The following is a 17,317-nucleotide window of genomic DNA, read 5'->3' on the forward strand; positions in this document are numbered from 1 at the left end:
TTCCTTTACAGAGGCGGATGTCGCCGCTGTGAAGATTTGGCCAATCATGGCTCACCATTTCCCAAGAAGAGGCGGGATCTAGTTCTTGGAACGGGTACCATTGGCCACTCCCCAGTAGTAGTCGCCTCTGATTGGTCCGTCCATATGAACTGGGTCGCCCACACTCACCGTGTAAGCTACTGTTGAAATTCCAACGCTAACCAACTTTAGCCAGCTTGCTAACATGTAATGAAGCGAATTTGGTTAAGTTGCATTTATGGCACTAAAAATGTTTCGAATTGACAGGTAATATGCTGGTTCCACAACCGGAACACGGAAATAATTGGCGCTGTTCTGTACGCGTTGCCGTAACTCAAACCAGAACATGTCCAGTTAGCTATAGCGCGGCGATTGGTGGATAACGAACCTGGCAAGCTAGCCAGTCACCCCGGGTTTTGGACTGGCTTGAGGCTTTTGAACAGGTTTCCTCGCCTAGTGGACAACCGAGCCTGATGCTGTGATTATCATGAGTCCCGCGGGTTGCCCCCATGTCAACTGCTTCAAAGTGGACAACTGGAAGCAGAACCTGAGGGCGATATATCAGTGTTTCGTATGGAGCGGTTCGGCCGAGACCAGGAAACGCAAGGTAACGAGAGACTTGGAAACGTCGTGGGCTCACCGAACGGAAGAGATGCTCGTGTATGTGTGTGAATGCGAAACGCGAAAGGTCGTGCGTGTGTGCGTGTTTGTGGGCTGTAACCCCTTTCTTCAAGGTAAAAAAAACACGCTAGATACACCAGTAGCAAAACGCCAGAGGCAACTCCCTAAAACATGACAATAAAACGGTCCTTTGTGTCCGACATCGCTTTTCCTCAGAACTGCGCCTTCAAGCCATCTGTTCCCCCGCAACAGCCCATGCAGATGGGTCTTCCCTCGCTTTTCTGACCATTCATAGGCTTTAAATAAACCATGCAATGACTCACCCTGCATGCACATCCTACAACCGAAATCTTGACCACATCTTTTGATTGCATTCATCAATCACTATCGTTTATCCTTTTTTGCGTCTGCTGCTTACACATGTACATTTGTTCCTGTATCCAATCCATGTCTGCGTGTGCATGCACATCCAATGTGATACAGAGCAAACAGCATCCCCGGCTGGTTATCTGGCTGGGATTAGAAAGGAAACAGGCATGCGTACCAACACAATCAGAGTCAAACAATTTCAAGTTCTCGCTCATCACACAATTTCTTGACTCGTGCCGCCACCCCACCCATAGAGGAGGCTAGCTTGGTACTCCATTGCAGACAGGAAGGCCAACAGGCAGAATATCACAGAAAAAAAAACAAAGGCATGAATAAGGTGTGTGTTTCATTGGGATGTTTGTTGATATGAGTGATGTATTATTAAGGTACCGTTGATACATATACCTGTTACTTTAACACCAAAGGATTTGCCTATTCATATGTGAAGCATTTTAAAAATCTAAAGAGAGGAGTGTAAATCGAGCAGTTACTACGTTTGGATCAGCATAGAAATGTAACCATTGATCGACCCCAAATTGATTGCCAAACAACCACTAAATAATTCAGACTTGTGAATCTCAGCTGTTAAAAAAAAATATGGATTTGTTTTAAGATCGATCTTCAGGCGTCTTATGTTCCCACATAGATTGTATGTTAATGCATACAAAATACAGTGCGGTTCGGCTTTGTAACACACTGTAAATGTATGTTGAAGGGCTATTTTTTTAAAGCAAAAATGCTTGATTGTCACTCAATTTTCCAATGCAAGAATATAAAAATGCAGGTATTAAGGTGACCGTATTTGAGAACCACACTTTGAAAACACTAGTTTTACTTAAAATTGTACACCTCTTTGGGATTTTCAGCATGTCAACAGCAACTTTGACAACAAGCGCCGTGAAATACAAATAGATGCATAATTGGAGAAATATCAACAGTGAACCATGGCAATGTTTTTTTTTTGCCCTTGTCTTTCTCCCTCTCTCTCTCTCTCTTCTAGTCTTTCTCATCTGTATGCTCCAAGCACTCGCCGTCCACTGTCATGCCCATCACGTGTTGCCTGCAACCCGACTACAGCACTACATCAGTCAGCGCAATAATTAATTGGTCATACGGTGAAACCAAGTGCTGAATGACAACGGATACAAGAATCGCACATGACTGCAGCTGCTGCATATGCTTTACTTCCATTCTGTTCACACGCTTTTTGGCTTGTTTAGATACAGGAAAAAGGTTACTGTATTAAAAATATGCTTCATTTTCTATTTAATATTCCGCACATATGGGTATGGAGTGTGAAAAGCTGTAGGAGTTAATATCTTCATTGTTATACAAGTGAAGGGAAATCTAAAGAAAAAAAAAACAAGAATAGAAGTCAACCCTATTATTTCAAATATTTTACATTTAAAATAAATCATGAATCTCAATGTATATTTATTTTAACTCATTCACTGCCATTCACAAATATATTCAAGAATTGAAAATATGACGTTGACTGCCATTCCCGAATTAGTTCGGGGTTGATTTTTTTTTTCTTACTTGTGTGCTGATAAAGCACTGGTCAGACCTCACATAGTGGTTTTCCCTTCCTCAAGGGGGCAGTATTTCCCCTTTGTTTCCATCTTAGCGCATTGTTCCAGCTTCAGCTGTTGTTCAAGCACTATTTAAACATATATGTATGTATTGAATTGTATTTTGCACAGCCACCCTCATTTCAAGCTCATATAACTCCAGACCCATATAATTTAGGAATTAACATTTTTTTCTGATGAAAGAAAAGAGTATAAGTTTTTTTACGCTGAATTAAATGTTTATGTAGTCGTAAAACTAAATATTCTGTGTGTTCTGGAATTGGAGTGACAATGACAAAAACCCTGGCACCGGAGTGGACACATTTTTGTACATAGTCTGGCAATGAATGACTTAAAATTGAATCATAATAGCGGTCTCCATTTTGTTCCGGTCGGCCAACGAAACAAACACTCTCCTGAACGTGCTGCACGTTTGACGCGACAGTGTGAGAATTTGTGTTCTCTCTATAATTAGAGTAATTGAACAAGGCGATGCATCAAGATGCCTCTCCATGAGTGTGTTTGCAACTCGCACTTCACTAATCACACCGTGTGACCTGTTGTTTTTGTCTCCACCTCCTTTTCAGGCCAAGTCTTGCATCTGCCACATGTGCGGCGCTCACCTCAGCAGACTCCACTCTTGCCTTTACTGCGTCTTCTTCGCCTGCTTTGCCAAAAAACACATCCACGAGCATGCTAAGAGCAAACGACATAACCTAGGTATGGTTTCCAAGGAACTCTAAGTAGCCTGCAAACCTGGTCTAAAAATAGGTCACTGATGATGGGGCATTTGCAGTTTTGGATTGCTTTATTTTTTTTGCTTATCCCATGGAATGAAGTTGGTAGACACATCCAACAGCGAGCTGCAGAGACCTCCAACGTCACAGTTTTTTCAGCGGCAGCCACATGCGCCAGCGTTCACTCAACCGGGAATAACTCAAATAGATCCAGTTAGCTAGCTAGCTAATATATAACTAATAGATAGCTAGCTAGTTAGACAGCGAATAGATCACCAATAGATAGCTAGCTAGGTAGCCAGCAAAGGTGACCCGTTTTTTTCCGAGACGACGCGCAAGATCAAGTTAGCTAGCTAGTTGATAGATAACTAATAGATAGCTAGCTAGCTTGTTACACAGCTAATAGATATTAAATAGCTAGCTAGGTAGCCAGCAACGGTGGCCCGTTACAGAGCTAGCTAGCTTGTTAGACAGCTAATAGATCGCAAATAGACACAGTAGCTAGCTAGGTAGCCAGCAACGGTGACCCGTTTTTTTCCGAGACGGCGCGCAAGATTAAGTTAGCTAGCTAGCTAATAGATAACTAAGAGATAGCTTGCTAGCTAGTTGGACAGCTAATAGATAGCAAATAGATAGCTAGCTAGGTAGCCAGCAACGGTGACCCGTTATAGCTAGCTAGTTAGACAGCTAATAGATAGCAAATAGAGATGAGGCTGTGACACCAATTGCCTTCTCATTAAACCATGTTAAAATTGAGTGTCGTTTTGGAGCGACATTACCAACTTTGTTTGGGTTTTTGTTGCGGTGGTCAGACCTCTAGCACTGTTTTCCCTTCCACGAGGGGGCAGCATGTGCCTTTTTGTCCATGTTAGCGCTTTGTTACAGCTTCAGCTGTTGTTGAAGCGCCATATAAATCAATATTTTGGTTATATTTTGGACAGCCGACCGCATTTCAAACTCAGATAACTCCAGACTCATATAATTTAGGATTTAACTGTGTGTTTGTTTTTTTGATGAAAGAAGAAAGTCTCTGTTTTTTTTTACACTGAATTGAATGTTTATGTAGTCTTAAAAGTCAATATTCTCTGAGTCCTGCAATTTGAGTGACAATGACAAAAAAAACCTGGCACTAAAGTGGACGCATATTTGCACATCCGTGTGCAATAGCGCACACACAAAATATCAGCTCGTTCGCCTTCTCGTTCTAATCTCCTGCCGGTTCTCTTTTTGCTCTTGACATTATGGAATGAGTCTCTCGCAGCTGTAAGTTAAGAAAGAGCATCAATACCGCAGCGTTGGGGTGTGGGTGGGGTTTATCCGGGTGCCGCAGCAGAGACACCTCGGGTGTGCATGACAAAGCACACTTTGGCAGATGTTCCGAATCATTTTGGAGCTTTCTTTCTCCTTTTGGCTCGAGAAAACACCCCATTTTCTGGTGCGTTCCCCACGTGTGTAATTGGGCAAGTGTAATTGTGGGCCTAATTAGGTTAGCTGCCGCAAAAAAAGGAGAACAGAGAAGAAAAAAATGGGAGGAGGGCAGATCTCCATAGACTGTTGAGGAGGTAATTAAGTCATCTTAAACAAACCCGTTGGAATTAGCCTCCGTTTAACAAACGCCCTCCTCCTCCTCTTCCCTTTCTACCGCTCTTTTGTCGCGTTCTCCGCGGTGTCATGTTTTCTGTCGATACACAGACTTCCGCCCACGTCCCCCAAAATAATCATTAATCTTGAAAATGGACTTGCCATTTTCGTCTTGTGATTGGCTGCCATGCCATTTCTCTCCTCGTCCCAAAGTCCTTCAGCTCACCGGTGCCCATAACAATAATAAACACAATTAAAAATGGATGAATGATCTAATTCGGAGGCCAAAATTCATTTTGGGATTTAATTATAGTTTATTGAACAACAAATGCGATTCCCTCATTAGGGTCAGCCGGATACTCTCGGAGTTGCATTTTAACTCTGCCAGACGTGCAAAAATGTGTCGACTGCAGTGCCAGGGTTTTTGTCATTGTCATTCAAATTCCAGGACCCACAGAATATTAAAGGACAACCGACGTCACGTTTTTGTTTTTTAACTGACATCAGAAAAAAACGTTTTATAGCATAGCATATAGTGATGGAAGAACCGCTACAAAGGGTCTTTTTTACGGTCAGGGGTGGTCCTTTAGTGACGTCACGTACGGACTCGTCACCAACTCAAAAACAAGACTTCCTGAATATTCAGCGCAAGTTACAAATTATGGACACAACTTGTCCGGAGACGTCGTTTGTCCTTTAAGTTTTAGGACTACATAAACATTCAATACAGTTTTAGAAACCTTAGACTCTCCGTTCATCAAGGAAAAAGAGTTAATTCCTAAATTATGTTGGTCTGGAGTTATCTGAGCTGGAAATGAGGGCGTATGTTCAACAGGGAAAAAATAGCTCGTTTTTACTCGACTTTGCTTCCACCTATTCCCTCCGCTCCCTGCATTAGAGTCACGTTTCACATCAGCTGACTACTTTGTAGGGGTGGGGGGAGTTGGGGATCTGTCCTACTTTGTGCAAGGGTGAGAAACACCTTTTTTGCAAGATCCCTTTGATATTCTAAATCTTAAAAGGGCTTTTCTGTCTTTGAAGCAAGCAAAAGCATTCTCGTTCTCATTTTTCCACTACCAAGATCTACAATACAGACGCTCCCCAACTTATGAACGAGATACGTAACAAACGGTCGTCCATAAGTTGAATTTGTTCGTAAGTTGCTTCAGTGCTATATTTTGAGTGGAATGTATGTTTAAGCATTTTATAAGTATGTTGAAGGCTTGTATAAGTAACCGGCATTGGTTTGTACTGAAAAAAACAACATATGCTTTCAACATTTAGCTTGTAGTGGACGTGCACATTCCACCATGACGTCCCTGATCCACTGCTGAAAAAGATCCTTTGATCCTCTCCGCTTTCATCTAGAACTACTTCATGTCACAAAGAGGGTACAGCAAGTGCTGAAGAATGAATGACTCTCTGTGTCTTTGTGTTGTCATATTATTTGTTATTTAGTTTTTTTTTGTGTGTGTGTTTTTTTTTTTTTTTTTTTTTTTTTTTACTTCAAGAGGGCACCGCGAGAGTGGCTGCCTTTCCAGCCAGCAGCTCCTGTATTTTGTTTTTCTACTTCTTTCTTTCCTTTCCTCTTCCTTTCATAATTTTGCTGCTGTGTTACTTCCTGGTACAGTGAACGCTGGCGCGAATGGCTGCCGCTGCTCACCCGCACAAACAAAAAGTTCTTGTCCCGTGACTGTAAAGTGTCCTTGAGAGTTTTGAAAGGCGCTTAGAAATTAAATGTATTATTATTATTATTATTTTCACGTCGATATTAGCGGCGGCAATTAGCCCTAATTGCAAAACGGCGTGCAATACAAAATCCACCTTACAGCATCTCCGTCCGAACATTTTTCAACATACCCGCAAAAATGTTCATATGTACCGTTGTTCATAACTCGAATGTTCATAAGTAGGGGAGCGTCTGTATGTGCAAATGCCGATTGCAGTACTGTACTGTAAAACTACTACCACATAGCTTCCTATAGCTGTTTTTTTTCCCATATTTAGGTATGAGAAGGAAACAAATTGAACTACTCTCCATATCATTCAGTGCAGTTAGATCGGGACTGTAAATGTCAATCACAACAATCAATTCAAATCCATCCCACTTTGACAGCGTCCGTCAATCATTAGCATCAACGGAAAGACAATCAGAACGAATCTCATAGCTGGACTTCATCCTCTTCCTCCTGCTCTCTATCGTACCTTCTCAGTGCCTTCCCACACACACACACACCTGCAGAGGATCACACCATCCGCCAAAGGAAACTGAAGGCCAGGTTGCCATAGCGACAGCAAACAAGGCAATGATTGGAAGCACGGGTTCAGTTCGGCATTTGTGAAATTTCTAGAGAAAGAGAGAGAAGGAGAAAAAAACAAAACATCTCCTCTTCCAACGCTCTCCTCACCTTTTGACTCCTCTTTGCTCTCGCCGCCACGCCCGGGCGCCACCTCCGCCATTACTGGATGGTGTTAACAGATAGGAGATATGTCAGCTGATAAATCCATTCGATTTGACACCGCAATGCCATAGCAACATTGCCTGAATGAGGAAAAAAAAAAAAACAAGAGATGAATCATCGAGCAGCTCATGCACTGACTCACAGCCCTCCATTACCCCCTGACAAACAAAATAGATAAACTGTAAGAAGCAAGCCTGCATTTCTATAAAATAAAAGAGAAAACACTCTTATGTGCATTCTTCTTCTTTTTTTGGCTTCTTTTTCTCATCCTCTCCTTGTCTTGACTTTGCAGCTATTGACTTGCTCTATGGAGGGATTTACTGCTTCATGTGCCAAGACTACATTTACGACAAAGATATGGAACAGATTGCCAAAGAGGAACAAAGGAAAGCCTGGAAAATGCAAGGTCTGGAATCATGTTAACTCACATTTCATCGTAGCTCGGGGTGAAAAGATCACCCCCACCCGTACCCCCAAAATGTTCCTGTTTAGTTCAAAATGGCTAATTAGCATCTACACAGTGTTTCAAATTCTGCATATTTTTTTGTTTGGGAATGTCGTGTTCCCCAGATTCATGTCGTTGAAGGTGGAAGATAAAAATGAGGTTGTTCAGCATTGTTAAGCTAAAATTGCTAAAATGAACAACAAAGCTTCAGTTGCTATGGGCATATAGAGAGATTTTTTTTTTCATAGTGTGGCCACCATGCTCAAATGTCATTCCTGTGCAACCTGTGAAGCATCCTTTTAAAATAAAATCACTGCATGGCAGCTTACCTCTGCACAGATGTATTCATTTCATAGGTTTTTTTTTAATGGCAAAATTGATGCTTGATAAAAAATAAAATGTCAATCACGATCTTGTTAAAGTTGACCTTTAAAATGACTTTTTCAATGCCTGTGTGATTGTTTCTGCAGGCGTAGGTGAGAAATACCTGTCATGGGAGCCCACCAAGAGGGAGCTGGACCTTCTCCGCCACAATCCCAAGAGGAGGAGAATCACCTCCAACTGCACTATTGGTGAGCGACCCTCTCGGAATGTATATGTAAAGCGTGCACTTGTACTGCGTGACCCGCTTTGTCATTTGTCTTCATTTTTACTATACAGATGAAATGGTAATTATGCTGCATTCAGCATAATTAGCATTGTGTCATATTATTCTGGATGTACTGTGTTTAGAATATGACTTATGTTAGTTTAAGAAAAACAATGTAAAGTGTTAATTACAGTGAGCATTAGTAGATCAATTTTTTTTTAATATTTTATTTTATTCTCCGTAATTTCGATCCATAGACAACAAATAGGGAAATCCTTCGGCGTGGAAAAACACAGAATCAAAGGGCAGACGGCAGCCAGAAATAGCAGCCCGAGGCTAACAAGCAGCGTAGCCACTCTGACCGACTCTGGCAAATTAGCAAATCCAACAAGCCCCCGAACCAACCTCGAGCAGGGTCTTTTTTCAGTTAAGGGAATCACAAAAAGGCTTCAGTCAAGAATTGAGGAATAACTACCATTGAGCACTTTTAACTGACATCAGAAAAACGTTTTATAGCATCTAAAATACCCAAAACACGCAGTATGATATTTTTATTCAAATGCAAAACAGCACAAAATGCGACCTCCAGTGGCCACCGCCGCTTCCACAGGCTGATAAATTCCTTATATGGAGCTTGGACTCCCTCTTCTGGCGGCTTTTGGGTGCAACACGGTTCTCAGACCAAACATGTACAGCAAAATACATTGACGCGATAGGACGCTACAATGCGTCTTTTTTACGGTCAGGGGGCGGTCCTTTTGTGACGTCATGTACAGACTCGTCACCAACTCAAAAACAAGACTTCCTGAATATTCAGAGCGAGTCTTAAAATATAACTATATGCGGTGGAATCTTTTTAAAATACGCTCAGTAGAAGTCATTTGAAGCCATTTTACAAATTATGGACACAACTTGTCCGGAGACGTCGGTTGTCCTTTAAGTGTGCTGTTTAAAAGCAACTTGGGCCAAGTACACAAAAACAAATACATATGACAAATTGCTGATTTTGGGTGTGTCATTTTTGCTGCAGCCTCTCATTCTGCATCCCCTCCTCTGTTTCCAAGGTCTACGCGGTCTGATCAACCTTGGCAACACATGCTTTATGAACTGCATTGTTCAGGCGCTAACACACACACCGCTGCTGCGGGATTTTTTCCTCTCCGACCGACACAAATGTGAAATGCAGAGCAACTCCTGCTTAGTGTGTGAAATGTCACAACTCTTCCAGGAGGTACATTGTATTTTTTTGTGTGTATCTTACCTAAGAAATTATTTAGAGGAGTAGATGATGGATTGTGGTACCTCATTAGTTCTACTCAGGCCATCGCTCCCCACACATCCCGTTCCGTCTGCTCCACCTGGTGTGGACTCACGCCCGTCACCTGGCTGGCTACGAGCAACAAGATGCACACGAGTTCCTCATCGCTGCACTGGATGTACTCCACAGGCACTGCAAAGGTCAGATTCATTATTGTAACAAGTTATTTTAAGACAGAAAGTGACAGTTGTGACGTATATTCAAAATGTGCAGCTCATGAGCAAAAAAATCAAAATACGTTTCACTACTAGCTCCTACCAGCATTGGCACTATTGATTCATTCTCAACTCAATTACTGCTTAGCTCATTCACCGCCAGGCGATGTGCAAAAATGTCCACTCCAGTGCCAGGGTTTTTGTCATTTTCACTCAAATTGAAGGACCCACAGAATATTGAGTTTTAGGACTACATAAACATTCAATACAGTGTTAAAAATCTTAGACTCTTTTTTTTAATCAGACGAAAAGAGTTAATTCTTAAGTTATATGGGTCTGGAGTTATGTCAGCGTGAAATAAGGGCGGCTGTACAAAATACAATAAAGTATCAATGTATATAGCGCTTTAACAACAGCTGAAGTTGTAACAAAGTGCTAACATTGGAAAAAAGCGAAATGCTGCCCTTGTAGAAAAGAAAAAAAACATTGCCAGAGGCCATGGCCAGCGCTTTATCAGCACCCAGGCATGAAAAAACCAAACCCGAACGAATTTAGGAATTGTGCTCCACGTCATGCTTTTCATTTCCCGTATAAATTCGGGAATGGCAGCGAATGAGTTAATAAGAAAATTGATATCAGCTAAGGATAGCTAATTTATATATATCAGTATATGTGCCAAAATGGTGGCATTTTGCCCCAAAACATTATGACAGTGCAAGTAAATTGCAGACATATATACATTTTTTTTAATTCTGCTGTACTTTTTTGTTTCCCATACAGTGAAATTCTCATTCATATTGAATAAAAAGGAGGGTTAAGGTTAAAAAAAAAGACACAATGATATAATGTATCAAATTACCCGCCCAAAGTAATCGCAAAAAAATAGTGACAAAGAAGCAGATGCAGAACAAAATATGAGAGCAAGGTCAAAACCCGAGCTAGGACTGTGAAACCGGTTGGAGAATCAATGTGACAGTTTATCAACCTTGTGGCTTTGTGCGTCCTCACTTTCTAAACAGCCCCTGTCATCTGTGCTTTTGTGTGTGTTCATCCAGATGACAATGGGAAAAAAGCCAACAACCCCAACCATTGTAACTGCATCATTGACCAAATCTTCACAGGGGGCCTGCAGTCTGATGTCACCTGCCAAGTCTGCCAGTAAGTGTGCAGTTTGGATTTTGTGTAGTTGTGTCCTGCACTGTCTCCTGCAGCAGAAAGAAAACTCTGTGAAATTGACCAGTAGCATCACCTGGTGGTCAGAATATGGGCAAGGTCTTGATGCTGATAGCCTACATAGTTGAAACATGATAGACGTACGGTGATACCTTGGCTTACGAACTTAATTGGTTCCCAGAAAGTGTCCGTAAGGCGAAAGGTGTGTATTCCAAACATTAATTTCCCATAGGAAACCATCAAAATGAGAATAATCCGTTCCCAGGGCTCCATAGAACATAATTTTCAACTAAATAAGCCTTAAAACTACACACATTATACCTTATTTTATGGATAACAAATGTGCTCTGCTATTGTAATTAAAGAAATAAACTGTACCGTAGAATAAAGTGGTTTTATTTACCTTTGTGATGGTCGTTGATGGCTAGATGGCAGCAGAATCAGGAAACCTTTATTCGGCCCACAATGTGTGGGACGGATAGCTTTTTGCATAAAGTGTCTCAAGGAGCTCTTGGTTGTACATCTTAGAAGTTGTGATATTGCAACAGCAACAGATGCAGATAGACACACTAGAAACTTCATTAATAGCTGGTTCCCTTGCAGATGGCTTGTGCGGGTTGTTTGTGGAGCCTGATAAATGGGATATTTTAACCTTGCAGTTTACACTCTGCCTTTGAACTATCAATAAAGTTGAAACGAGTCAAAATGTCACTGTGTTTTCTATACATGTTCTCACCTTGTCACTTTTTTTTCACTTTTGTTTTTTTTTTTTTGTTTCAAGCTCTGTCCTCTCCCTTTCGTGTGTGTGTGTGTGTGTGTTTCTGTTTCTGTAACCTCACCCTCACTCATGTGTCTTGACCAATCATGGGCAGCTTTAACCGAAGACAATGGGCGGGGAATAGAGGGGGAAAAAAGCCAGCTCAGGATTTCAGGAGCTCCAAGAACCAGCTCGTTCGCGAATGACACATCACTCATTGTGGTCCTCTGTGTGTTTCCCAAAAAATAGTTTGTATGCCAAAATTATATTCTCGCGAATGTAATGTAGAATAGCGAAAAGTTCGTTAGCTAAATCATTTGTAAGCCGAGGTATCACTGGATTGTTGTTCAAATCGAAACCATTTAGGTATCGGACCTGTTATCATGATTTTGCGTCTCCATCCTCCTTCCAGCGGTGTCTCAACAACCATAGACCCATTCTGGGACATCAGCCTGGATCTACCGGGTTCCTCCACACCCTTCTGGCCGCTAAGTCCTGGCGGAGATGGCTCGACGCTGAACGGAGAGAGTCACGCCACTGGAGCCACAACACTGACAGACTGCCTACGAAGGTAACCCGAGTTTCCCGAGCCCAATCGTCTTCAATATGCTACCAGTCTCAAACCTTTTTTACGTTCAGGTTCACCAGACCAGAGCACCTGGGCAGCAGCGCCAAGATCAAGTGCAGCGGTTGCCACAGTTATCAGGAGTCCACCAAACAGCTGACGATGAAGAAGTTGCCCATTGTGGCTTGCTTTCACCTCAAAGTAAGTCTTTTTTTTTCTTTTTGAAGCAATCCCCAACTGCTTGACAACTGTTTGTATTTTATTGTGTGATTGTAGCGATTTGAGCATTCTGCCAAACTACGGAGAAAGATCACAACATACGTCTCTTTTCCTTTGGAGCTGGATATGACGCCTTTTATGGCCTCTAGGTAAGAACCGTTCAATCTGTTCTGGATCACCGAATAGGACACCTTTCATGGATTCCCACTTCTTTGTTATTTATTCAGACTCACTAAGGATTCCTTGATTATTAACCCTGTAAGACTTGACCCATCAGAGAAAAGCCAGAAAATGCAGATTTTTGGGATCTTAGATGTTAATTATCGCGAGACTTCCCTGGAATTGGCTGGCAACCGGTTCAGGGTGTCCCCCGCCTAATGCCCAAAGACTACTAGCAACCCCAACCACCCTAGTGAGGATAAAGCGCTCCAGAAAATGATTAATTATTGTGGAAATACTCAAAATGTGTTTGAAGGCGGCATTTCAAAAAACAAACCAAAAAAACTTAATAACAAATAATATGGCAACACGAAGACACAGAGCGTCATTCATTCTTCAGCACTTGCTGTACCCTCTTTGTGACATGAAGCAGTTCTAGATGAAAGAGGAGAGGATCGAAGCATCCTTTTCAGCAGTGGGGGACGGAGGCTGCCTTTCCAGCAGCTCCTGTATGTTGTTTTTCTACTTCTTTCTTTTCTTTTCTCTTCCTTTCATAACTTTGCTGCTGTGTTACTTCCGGGTAGAGTGAACGCTGGCGCGAATGGCTGCCGCTGCTCACCCTCTCAAAAAAAACAAAAAAAACAAACGATCTTATCTTGTGACTGTAAAGTGTCCTTGAGTTTTGAAAGGCGCTTAGAAATTAATTATTATTATTATTATTATTATTATTATTATTATTATTATTATTATTATAAATTTTATTTTAAACCTGCAGTATTAAATTTGATACAACCATTTTAACACGATATAATTGTAATATAAAGAATGAGTTACTAAACAAACTGTACATTCTTCCAATGAAGAAAACACATATCTTTAAAAATGACTTGAATTTTGATGTTAAATATGCTAATATGCACGACATACAGCGCAGATTAAATTACTGTCCTCTCGGACCCAGCATGCAAGGCACTTATTATGACTTTAATAAACATGAAAACGCCAATTTGCCGGGAGAGGGGAGCCGCTGCGTGTTCATCAATTGTATTGTATTGTATTGTATAACATGTATAAGATCAATTACAAAGTTTTTTTTTTTACAGAAAAAAAAATCATGTTGTTCAGATAGAAAAACCCCCATATCTAATATGATACGAACAACATTATAGTGTTAATCATGTTCCATTGTGCGTTTCAGTAAAGAGAGCAGGATGAACGGTCAGTACCAGCAGACTGTGGAGCCCTTCAACAACGACAATAAGTAAGCGAAACAGTAGTAGTTCATTAGCGACTATCAACTCCATTTCCGCATTGAAATGAAATTAATAATTCTTAATTATGACTCACCAAAAAAAAAAAAAAAAAAAAACATACTGCACATTTTAAGATTAAGAAGCTGCTGACGTGACATTTGTCCCGCCTCCTTGTCTCAATCAGATACAGCCTTTTCGCTGTGGTCAACCACCAGGGAACACTAGAGAGCGGCCACTACACCACTTTTATCAGGCAGCATAAGGACCAGTGGTTCAAGTGCGACGACGCCATCATCACCAAGGCCAGCATCGAGGCCGTGCTGGATAGTGAAGGGTGAGTCATCATGTTTGATTTCAATACTGTCAACGTACCTGACAACTACTTCGGTTTTGCTGTAATGAGTACGATTTCCATTGTGCCATTCTGGGTTACGGTTTATTAATGGAAATTAGAACGGGCTATCGGCACAGTGCCAGCTGTTAGCTTTGTTTAGATGAATTGCGCTTGCACAAAGTACGGGTCTTTCCTGGACTCCAGAGTCAAGCGTTAGCATCCGTTATATCATTGTCACGTAAAGGCATCTTCCAGCAAAAAAAGCAACAAAGTGTGAAATCTAAAAGAAAACTACAGTCGTTTTGTGAGGAGTTTTACTTGGGTCAAGAAAAGGTGAAAATGACGCCAACTGCAATGTGTGTAGGCAATATTTTTCTATCGGACTTGGAGGAATCAGCGACTCAAACTACATTTTATCCACAGTGAGGTATTTTGTTTATTAGGTGTTTTGTTGACAAAGGCGGAAGTAGTCGCCGAAACATGTCAGGTAGTTGAACACTTACACTCTCTGTAAGTAAAGAATCTGCTTAAAATTAAATATACCACCTGCCTACCTAAATATACCACTAATATACCACCTATTTAAAATTGCATTTTTGTGTAGCTTTATCTGTTGTTTCTGTTTATAATTATATTGTATTTATTGTATACTATTTATAATTGTATTTTATTTATTATTGTATCTATGCTTGTCTGTGACTGTAGTGTCCTTGAGATCTTTGCAAGGCGCTTGAAATAAAATGTATTATTATTATTTATTATTATTAGTAGTAGTATTTGTATTAGTTTTATTATTATTATTATTCTTAGTAGTAGTAGTAGTAGTAGTAGTAGTATGAGTATTATTATTGTTTTTAGTAGTATTAGTATTATTGAGCTTATCAGTGCTATCATTTGTCTTTTTAGGATCGTTAGATAGCTTCATTTTGTGGATCTCACCTGATATAAAACATAATTTCTAGCAATTTTGTTTCTTTTTCCTCTCCAGGTATCTTTTGTTTTATCATAAACAGTTCCTGGAGTACGAATAGCGCAGCCCGCACACGAGCCCCGACGCACTACTGCAACTCACATTTCCACTGGAATTCAGGAGGCACACAGCAACAATCTTCTGGTTGTAAATCTGGCAAGCCGGTCCGCAAGCCGAGGTCGGAACTGACCGGTAGCCATCATCAACGTTAGACTCCTCCCTTCTTTTCAGATGGATTATCTTTTTTTTTTTTCATTCTGAATGCTGTTTATTGACAAATGGCGTTCTAAAGCCGGGGTGGGGAACCTATTATAGCTCTGGGCTGCTATGCAATTAAAAAAAAAAAAAAACCTTGCAGGAACAGCTTATCTCAAAACTCGCAATGTTAGAAATATCTTGGCGTAGCCCAAAATGACTTGAAAGGGATATGCAACATATACCCGGATGTCAGGGGGGAAAAAATTATATTCTTCGATTAGAATACACAATTCACAAAGGAGAAAAAAAAATACCCCACCCCATATACACACACACACACACACGAATATCTCCACTTATCACAAATTGCTCCATTTTTCAGTGGCTCTGTAATTTCATACAGGCACTTAGAGAGCCTCCACTATTGGTGTACAAGTCGATTTGTCAAAAGCTTCCCCACCCCCCTGTGTGCTAAAAGCTTGTAAATGTCAAACTGCAACAAACTGCTTCTATCTGAAGACAAGGCTGATTTATTTTTTTTTTAACAAAGGAAGTCATTTGAATTCATAAGCACACCACGTATCACATCGTAGCCTATACACACACACACACACACACACACACTCACGCGCGCAGTCTCAAAATGACCAAATATTGTCCGTCGTTTTATGCATTTTCACTGCACTGCAGAAATAAGGAGAAAAAAAATCAAGGCGCAAACATCTCCTTACAAGTTGCGATAAACATGATATAGTTGTTTACTTATATCACTTGTGAGTGTTTTTTTCTTTTTTTTGGGGGGCGGTCAATGACAGCGGAAGGAAGCTTCGGTTCGGCCGGATCTTTACGCCTCTATTGCTGCTTCCAATGGTCGCAGGGGCGGATGTTACTCTAGTAAATATTCTATTTTTATATCAATACTGTAATTAAAAAAAAAGGATTCGTTTACAGATTTTTTTTTGCATTCACATTCGCATCATCCGTCCATGTTTCATTGTGGCCGTGTTGTTTTATATACGCTAAAAAAAAGAGCTAAACTCCACATCCACCTGAAAATGCTGCTATGGCGGCTTTGTGTTTAGTTAGAATAGCTGTTTTTTTGTGAGGGGGGTGTTTTTTTAATTTAATGTTATTTTTTTATAAGTACATAAGTTTCGGGCAGTTTAGAAACATCCTGTATATTCATGTTCAAGGTATGTGCTTGTGTTCAAATGCAAAAATATGAACCAATATGGGATGTATCCTCAAAATAGTACAATATGTACAAAGGATCACAATTTGATTCTGCAGTGTATTATTGTTAGCTGCATGTTTGTGCGTGTGTGTGTGCGTCACAAGAAAAAGACTGCGGGGATAATAACTGGTTGTTTGGAAAAAAAAAAAGAAGAAAAATGCAGTCTTGAGTGTTAAAAGGGTTGGTATGCACGTGTGGTGCGCGTGCGTATGTTGTGTGTGTTTGTGTACTGAATCAGTACTTGAGTTCAGCATGCTGCCCAAGCTGAATATTTTTTTTTCTTCTTCTTTTCACACGTTGAAAATGTATGTAAAGTATATAAATGTACAGTTTGTACGTAAGAGACAGATGGTGAAACCTCCATATTGATTTTTTTTTTGTTTTGTTGTTCTTCTATGTCGCTGGATTCAGCCACCGGGAGTCGAAAAGGGTGTCTTGACCTGTGAAGTCATTCCTTGAATACAAAATGACTGCAAAGACTGGACGCACAGTGATGGCAAGACACTCAAATAAAGAAAAAAAAAGTCAATATCTGTCATGCACTTTGTTTTTGGTGATTTTGTAAGCAAGGTAGAATTATAGAGACTGT

The 17,317-nt window shown here is 40.7% G+C and overlaps 1 protein-coding gene across 1 annotated transcript; it reads left to right on the plus strand.

Moving 5' to 3' along the window:
• The first annotated feature begins 54 nt into the window (after positions 1–54).
• usp22 (ubiquitin specific peptidase 22) lies at positions 55–17,317 on the plus strand. The gene is made up of 13 exons (XM_089015243.1): positions 55–625; positions 3,167–3,299; positions 7,652–7,765; positions 8,275–8,376; positions 9,458–9,624; positions 9,704–9,851; positions 10,922–11,024; positions 12,209–12,367; positions 12,436–12,562; positions 12,638–12,729; positions 13,938–14,000; positions 14,177–14,326; positions 15,315–17,317. Exons 1-13 carry the CDS (start codon positions 506–508, stop codon positions 15,355–15,357), a joined length of 1,521 nt encoding a protein of 506 aa, XP_088871369.1. The 5' UTR covers positions 55–505; the 3' UTR covers positions 15,358–17,317.

This window comes from Hippocampus bargibanti, linkage group LG15, assembly GCF_051943395.1.
Source record: "Hippocampus bargibanti isolate YZ-2025 linkage group LG15, ASM5194339v1, whole genome shotgun sequence".
Lineage (NCBI taxonomy): Eukaryota > Metazoa > Chordata > Actinopteri > Syngnathiformes > Syngnathidae > Hippocampus > Hippocampus bargibanti.

Excerpts from the sequence above, each read along its gene's own strand:
- usp22 (XM_089015243.1), top strand. The coding sequence starts at position 506 with ATGAGTCCCGCGGGTTGCCCCCATGTCAACTGCTTCAAAGTGGACAAC. Across the intron at positions 12,368-12,435 it reads CTGACAGACTGCCTACGAAG|GTTCACCAGACCAGAGCACC; the intron begins GTAACCCGAGTT and ends TTTTACGTTCAG. Across the intron at positions 14,001-14,176 it reads CCCTTCAACAACGACAATAA|ATACAGCCTTTTCGCTGTGG; the intron begins GTAAGCGAAACA and ends TGTCTCAATCAG.